Source organism: Haplochromis burtoni, unplaced genomic scaffold (genome assembly GCF_018398535.1).
Source record: "Haplochromis burtoni strain Fernald_Lab_line unplaced genomic scaffold, NCSU_Asbu1 Contig_3114, whole genome shotgun sequence".
Classification (NCBI taxonomy): domain Eukaryota; kingdom Metazoa; phylum Chordata; class Actinopteri; order Cichliformes; family Cichlidae; genus Haplochromis; species Haplochromis burtoni.
Genome location: NW_024585475.1, coordinates 1 through 8281, shown reverse-complemented (window position 1 = coordinate 8281; position 8281 = coordinate 1). Strand labels below are relative to the sequence as shown.

The window sequence follows — 8281 nt, the reverse complement described above, 5'->3', positions numbered from 1 at the left end:
TACGTGGGGGTTTATTTTTCCAAAGGAATTTGGACATACATGAATCTAGAGGAAATTGTTCTTGAAAGTACACTGTAGCTGTGTCCCAAAAACTAGGCTGCATCCTTCGGAGGACCCGGCCTTTGTGCTCTACACGGGCCGGGTCCTTCAAAGACTGAGAAGGCTGGAAGGGCGAGGATGTGAAATGGGATGGTCTAGCCTTCAGAATTGCATCACCAGCTGTCTCGGTGGAGTTTAATAAACTCAGCCATCTGCTCCTCGCTTGCTAATATATAACAGGACATTGGAGTAAATCCTCTACCATTTCACACTTCTAATTGATCAGTTTTCTGTTTCATGTTTACTCAGCTGTGTGAAAACTATGACTAAAACTATAATCTCAGCCAAAGCGATTTACTCACGAACTTGACTGCATGCTGAAGTGGAAACCCCTAACCCTACACAAGTAAATTTAAGTGTTTGGAAAAATTTCTTTCTAAAAGTACTTTTATTGCACCGTGTTCATTCACTCATGAGCTGCTGTAACATGAATCAAATGGCTGAATAGCAACCTCAGCATTCAGTCAAGTTCTATAGAGTCTTACTAATTGTATTCAGGTGTGTTGCAACAGGGACACATGAAAAAGTTTCAAGACAGTCAGAAAAGATGTAGAGGAAAAAAACAAGAATGACTTCCCCCTGTAAAAACATTCCAGCTTTGGAGGCAGTGCCGCTGTTTCCCCTCTAGTGCATCTATTGTTCATACAGCGCCAAATCACAACAACAGTCACCTTCAGGACACCGGCCCTCGAGGACTGGAGTTCGAGACCCCTGACTTAGGCAGTATCATCAGAAGGAATAGCACCCAAATTTATCTATTCATGAAGCCAGATAACACACAGCAATTAATTAAACTGCAGGAATGTCTTAAAGACATAAAGACCTGGATGGCCGCTAACTTTCTGCTTTTAAATTCAGATCAAACTGAGGTTATTGTACTCAGCCCTGAAAATCTTAGAAATATGGTATCTAACCAGATTCTTACTCTGGATGGCATTACCTTGGCCTCCAGTAACGCTGTGAGGAACCTTGGAGTCATTGTTCACCAGGACATGTCCTTCAATGCACATATTACAAAATATGTAAGACTGCTTTGTTCAATTTGTGCAATATCTCTAAAATTAAAAATATCCTGTGTTTGAGTGATACTGAAAAACTAGTTCATGGATTTATTACTTCTAGGCTGGACTACTGTAAATCATTATTATCAGGATGTCCTAAAAACTCCCTGAAAAGCCTTCAGTTAATCCAAAATGCTGCAGCAAGAGTCCTGACAGGGACTAGAAAGAGAGAGCAGATTTCTCCTGTATTGGCTTCCTGTTACATCCAGAATTCAAAATTCTGCTTCTCACATACAAGGTCTCAAATAATCAGGCCCCATCTCATTTTCTTATAGTACCATATCACCCTATTAGAGTACTTCACACTCACACCATTTAAAAGTATTTAAATGGTGTGAGTGTGATAAATATATGATAAAGCATATATTTAGGGCTGAATCATATGAACTGATGTAGATGCCTGTTGTCTGTTCTAAAACTATAGTCGCAAAAGCACAGACTGCTCAATAATCAGTGCTTTAACTTACATAAGCCCTGTCTTTTCACACAGGCTGACCTGTGGATACATCAGAGACTTTATTCACTGTAGTCTTTTTAAATGTAAAAATTATTTTTGTAGAGCAGCAGCTGAAATGTTATGAAGAGTACTACGGAGGCTCTATTCAAAATCTGTTAGCCTATTTGGCCACTCAAAACACATTTGAAAAAGAAAATGCCTTTTTAGAATTTCAGACACAAAAAAGCCCTAAAATTTATTTGAACCCAAATCATTATTTTTTTTCCTAAACCTAACTGATTCTGTAGCCAACAAACTTCCCCCTGTGGTTTAGGGTTAGGAACTTGAACCTAGAAAACTGAAAATATATGAATATAAATTCAACTGAATCTATAACATGTTAGCACTGAAGGAAGCTGCAGGAAAGGTTTCTGGCAAAAAGAACGTACCCTTCTAACGGCACCTTTACCTGGTTACTTTGTGTGATAAATCATAAAATTTTAATTGCTGAAAGCATTTCTGTCATGCAACAATGACGAAAAGATCCCAGTCTTTCTTCCATTTCCTTTTTAACACTAAAATTTATTTGAAGTGCCATAATTCCAAGAACCTGCAAGCAGCACACATGAATCATTTTTTTGAAATGTAGAAACCACAAAAAAGGAAGCACTGTCAGACCAGTTCTCCCCCCAGTTTTATTGTTTAGTATTATATAATTTACAGATTTACAATAAATAACATAATTAGAAATACTGAAAAACCACCATTGCATTATATATGTTTTGTCAACATATATTAAAAAAATATTCATTTAATTACATTATGATTACTGTCATGTAAACTTTTCACCACAATCAAATGGTTCATTCCCTGGCGTCTCATGTGTCTCCTCAGACTTCCCTCTCGCGTGAATCTTTCTCCACAAATGCTACAGTGGAAAGGTTTTTCTCCAGAGTGGACTCTCATGTGTGTCTTCAGATTTGTGCTTTGGTTAAATTTTTGTCCACAAATATCACAACCAAAAGGTTTCTCCCCTGTGTGGACTCTTTTGTGGATTTTCAGATTTCCTTCTCTGTTAAATGTTTTGCCACACAAGTCACAACCAAATGGTCTTTCTCCTGTGTGAACGCTCATGTGACTTTTGTAATGAATCCTCTGCGTAAATCTTTTACTACAAATGCTACATTTGAATGGTTTCTCACCTGTGTGGACACTCATGTGTCTTTTCAGATCCCCAGGCTGTGAAAATCTTTTACTGCAAAGACCACAACCAAATGGTTTCTCCCCCGTGTGAATCCGCATATGCGTCTTGAGATTTGTGTTACGGTTAAATTTTTGTCCACAAACACCACAGCTAAATGGTTTATCTCCCGTGTGGACTCTCATGTGTCTGTTAAGGTTGTATTGATGTCTAAATATTTTTTCACAAATGTTACAGCGGAATGGTTTCTCTCCTGTGTGGATTCTCATGTGGGTCTTTAGATGTGCATTTTGATTAAATCTTTGTCCACAAGTATCACAGCCAAATGGTTTATCTTCTGTTTGGATTCCTTCTAAATCAGTTCGGTTCACTTTTAAGCATTTCTTATTAGCTAAACAGCATGAAGACCTTCTCCCTGAACTACTGATCACATGTTTCTGAAGAGACCGTTTACACTTTAAACCTGAATCAAGAGCCCTGCTGTCCTTCCCACCATTACTACTGACTTCAGTTTCTGGTCCAGAGTCTGTCAAAGGCTCCTGCCAATCATCATCATCATCATCATCATCATCATCAATACTGACTTCAGTTTCACAAGAGTCAGAAACTTTTCCATCAGTATTTTGTTTTAAATGACCAGACTGGTTTTTGTCAGGGTCTGGCTCTCCACAGTGCCCTCCATCAGTTTCTGACTTTATTTGTTTGTCTGAGCAGCTGCTTGGAGGCTCGGAATCATTGTTGTCTTGATTAAGTTGCGAGCAGTAAGGTTTCTCTTCATCATCTTCACTTTTCACTCGAATTGCAGTGACTGGAAACCTGGTAATATCAGTTTCCTGCAGCCCATTAAAGTGCTCTCCCTCGCGACAGGTGAAGAGTTCCTTCTGTTCTGCCTTTATCTGGTAGAGGTCTGAGTCCTGCTGGTCCACAAAGGGGCTCAAGGGAAACTCCTCTTTAATCAGGAACGTCTGCTGACCATCTGCAGGGAACCCAGAAACACAAATGTCCATAGACTGGAGTATTTAGCATGTGTGGGTTCTTTTATTTTCAATATTTACTGCATTCTCCCTGTCACTCATCTGGCTATTTGCCTGTCCTCCCCAACTGATCTGTACAGCTTGACATGGCTTCAGTTAGAAAAAAAAAAAGAAGTCTATTTTAAGCAAATGGAACAGTGTGTCAGTTCTGGGATGTTTGTGAAACACATCTGTTGGAACGAGAAGCATCATCCTGGCCGTGTCAGAGCCAGAATGTCATGCAGCTGCAGACAGTGTATTTTTGGAGTAAATCCCAACTGTCAGAAAATCCCTAATGCTTTGGAAGAAAGCACAATTACCTGCTATACACTATTGTGAAAATAATGCGTTTTGATAGCCCATACGAGTTATATGTTAATACGCTACAACAAATGCAATTGAATGTGCTTCACTTACCTACTCTGTTCAAGACTTGTGTCTGCACCATTTCTGAAGCAGCTGATTGTGTCACGAGTGCCATCAAACCAAGACGTCTTGGTTCATCTGGTCGAAGGCTCTTAACTCCTGTGTGGATGCTCCTGTGTCTTTTCAAAATTCCTGGTTGTGAAAATCTTTTATTGCAAATATCACAGCTGTATGGTTTTGCTCCTGTGTGAACTTTCATGTGTGTCTTTAGGTTTTTCTTACAGTTAAATCTTTTACCACAGACATCACAACCAACCAGTCTCTCCCCAGTGTGGACCCTAATATGTCTCTTAAAATGATTCCTCTGTGTAAATTTTTTGCCACACATACTACAGTTAAAGGGTTTCTCTCCTGTGTGGACAATCTTGTGTCTTTTCAGGTCCCACCGTTGTGAAAATGTTTTATTACAAACAGCACAACTAAATGATTTCTTTCCAGTGTGGATTTTCAAATGTCTATAGAGATTATACTGATGTCTAAATTTTTTTCCACAAATGTTACAGCTAAATGGTTTCTCGCCTGTGTGAACTCTAATGTGTGTTGTAAGATTTGCTTCTCTCTTAAATTTATGTCCACAGACATCACAATCAAACAGTCTCTCTTCTTTGTGGCCCGCCATCTGTGAATGTGGATTTTGCTTCATTTTAAAACATTTTTTATTTGTCCTTTTTCCCAAATGACTTGTCACATGTCTCTGAAGAGTTTGCCTATAAAGGAAATGTTTACCACAGTCAGAGCAGTTGAAGGATGTGTTGGCACTGTTAAATTCCAGATCTTCATTTTTGCCTGACTCAAGTGTCCTGCTCTTCTTTCTACCATCATAACTGTCTTCAATTTCAGGTTTATGCAATTTATCACCAAAGCTGACTTCCATCTCAAGAGAATCAGGACTCTGTTGTGGGTTTGGGTCAGTGGCTGATCCTGGTCCTCCACAGTCCTCTCCATCAGTTTCTGCTTTCATTTGTTTATCTGAGCAGCTGGTCAGAGGCCTTTGATGAAGCTGCAAGGAGTCAGGTTTCTCATCATCATCTTCACTCTTCACAGGACTAATTGGAAACCTGGTGATATCAGCTTCAACCAGGCCATCAAACTGTTCTCCCTCACGTACCTCATTTTTGTGATGAAGGTCTGTGTCCTGCTGGTCCAGACTGGGACTCCAGCGAACCTCTTCTTTAACTGGCAACAGCTGCTGAAGATCTGAAAATTTTCCATTCATAGCAGACGATGGTGTGGCACTTCTCTCATAGCTGAATAAAGAAAAACAACAGGATATGTCTTAAAGTCACATACCATTTATTTTAATTATGATTTATACTAAAAGGAACAATGGACTCATGTGTGCAAAAAACAGGAATAAATAACAATGACGGACAGATAAAAAGACACACACTGTGAATGTACAGCATCAGTTTTGTGTCTGATATGAAGGAAAGTCCACACATATAGAGATCTGTGCTTTGTCACTTCAGGACTGTGTCAGTAAAATACAACATGAAACATCTTTTGGGGAAATTGCTTTTTTTTTTTTTGCATGACTCTGAATGTGTTTTTGGAAAAGCTTTTTTTTTTCTTAAAGGAGAAGAAAACAGAAAAAAAGTTATTAGTGCAGTGGTTCCCAAACTTTTTTTGCTAGGCCCCCCTTTGTTTTACAAGAAAAATGTTCGCCCCCCCCGCGCGTGAGTGCACGCGCGCATGCACACACACGCACAAACACATCCTCCAACCACACATATTTTGCTCCATTGCGGTTTATTTCACACCTCAAACATTTAGTAAACAATTAAGCAAATACAAGTAATGTGCAATAAACTACAGGTAGTAAGAAAATAAACTACTAACTCTTTTACGCTACGTCCACGCCTACACGGGTATTTTTGAAAACGCAGCTGTTTCGTCCACACGTAAACGGCATGAATCACCGAAAACGGAGATTTTTTAAAACTCCTTTTTTGCGTTTACGTGTGGAGGAGGAATACAGAGTTTGTCACACAACATCAAAGGTATGTGCCTTTTTCACGTCACGCTGTGCGTCACGTTATTGTTTACATGAGTTGAATCGCAGAAAGGCAGATAGAGACAAAATACTGTTAATCTGACTATCTGCAGGTTTTACACGCTTACATACACACGCAGTTACTGTCCCTCCATTTACAAAGACAGAGGCATCACGGTGTGATTATTTTACTGTAGTTGTTTTTTTTCCTGTGTAATAATATTCAACATTGCTATCAATACATTTTTTTTAAAATGCCTCTCTGTGCAAAATGGGTTTAAAAACATAAACAGCTGTAGGATCCTGTTTGTCCGTGATTTGAACCGGGGGAACAAATCGTGGCAGGATCAGTCTGATATTATTTGCATCCCGCTGTAACTTTACTGTATAAAGAACTGTCATCTCCAAAATGTCACCAGTAGTTAGCCATTACAACAAGTGTTTGTGAAATAAAAATCAAGAATGTGGGATACTGTTTGTCCATGATTTGAAGAGCCCAGAGCTGCTCCTGACGAAGGGAAAACCAATTCTGCAGGGAGACCTACCTCGGCACTTGTGCAGGTGAAACCAAAGGGAAGATTTGCTTACCATATTTTCTAGTCTTTGGCTTAGAATGAAGTTGGTTTGGAAACATATTCATGCTTCATCTCCTGCTTTGCGTTTCTGTAGGTGCCCCGTGCTAGCAGTGTCCAAGCTTTTGGTTCCCCCCCCCCGCCCTTTCATAACTTGCGATGCATGCATCTTCTTGCATGATCTGCATCCCCCCCCCCCCCCCCCCCCCGCCCCCCCCCCCCCCCCCCCCACACACACACACACACACACTTTGGGAAGGTCTGGGTTAAGGCATCTACCTATCTTTCTCCCACTCCACTTTGCTTTTAGTTATGAACAAGAACCCAAAACACTTAAACCCTACTTTCCTGCTAAATGAAATTATGCTGCTTTTGGACTCCCAACATATTTGTCTATAAACCTCCTGAGCTGAAAACTGGCCCCAATCAGTCCTTCATATGAAAGTTATTGTCGCAGCTGATGCTGAACAGGCTGAGCACAAAATCTTCAGAGTTAAAAACTGGCTCCAATCTGCCCTTTATACCAGAGTCACTTCACCTCACACTGATACATATACCCGAGAAAAGCAGCATGACGCATTTACACCTGTTACACCCCAAGTCTGAGTTTAAACTTTTAGAGCATCATACGTACAATCTGTATCCCAACGGGGTTAAGATATTTCCCCCATAGGTAGCAGAGGTTACCTGTCCAGCAGAAAACACGCAAGTTCAGCGTCAGTCTGGAAACATTTGTCCCTCTTCAGTGCTTTCCACCTGGGGAAGGTAGCACCGATGTTCACCCTGCCTTCCTGCGGCAGCCCCTCCACATTTACTTCCGTATCTTCGTGTTTTAGCTTCATTGGCGGCTCAGATTCGCGCTCCAGTGAGTTTATTAAACGCTGAGATCCTCCATTTGTCAGCTTATGGCTCCTCAAAATTCATAGAACACAACACGGTTCGCAAAAAACATACCGAGGGATGGGCATCGTCTCCATAAGCTACATGCCAGTGAGTCCGATCTTTGTTTTGTTCCCCCCTGAAACTCAGTACAAGAAAACGAAGGTTCCTACACACTCAAGCCTCCTTTTTTCTCTCTAAACTTTAACTTAAGTAAAAGCCGCTATCTTACTGAAATAGATTAAGAGTACTAAAGATTTAGGCAAATATAATTAAAGTACGTGAAGCAATCATACTCATTATACAGAATAATAAACATTATAATCAAAGTTATGGATTAATGATGTTTAATCTTGTAGGTGGAAATAATTTGAAATGCTTAAATATAGCTCAAGATAAGAGATCTAAGTAGCCGACGATATGCCATATGGCTGAGAGCGGCTGGCCCGGGTTCAGGTCTGTTCTGCAGCCCTCTTCACTATTACTATCCAATAGGGCAAAAGGCAAGGCAAGGCAAGGCAAGTTTATTTGTATAGCACAATTCAACAACAAGGTGATTCAAAGTGCTTTACAGAGACATTAGAAACAAGAACAAATAAAA

General features: G+C 40.1%; 1 protein-coding gene across 3 annotated transcripts; it reads right to left on the bottom strand.

Annotated features, from left to right (window-relative positions):
- Positions 1–1409: 1409 nt before the first annotated feature.
- On the bottom strand, positions 1410–7806 carry LOC102292999 (gastrula zinc finger protein XlCGF57.1). 3 transcript variants are annotated; one of them, XM_014331538.2, is made up of 4 exons: positions 7489–7806; positions 5345–5483; positions 4228–5236; positions 1410–3773 (listed from the first exon to the last, which is right to left on the bottom strand). In XM_014331538.2, exons 1-4 carry the CDS (start codon positions 7641–7643, stop codon positions 2404–2406), a joined length of 2673 nt encoding a protein of 890 aa, XP_014187024.1. In that variant the 5' UTR covers positions 7644–7806; the 3' UTR covers positions 1410–2403. The 3 variants fall into 3 exon arrangements, with proteins under 3 accessions (XP_014187024.1, XP_014187023.1, XP_005953205.2); XM_014331537.2 differs by having other exon boundaries at positions 4228–5483; XM_005953143.3 differs by having other exon boundaries at positions 1410–5483.
- Between the last annotated feature and the right edge of the window lie 475 nt (positions 7807–8281).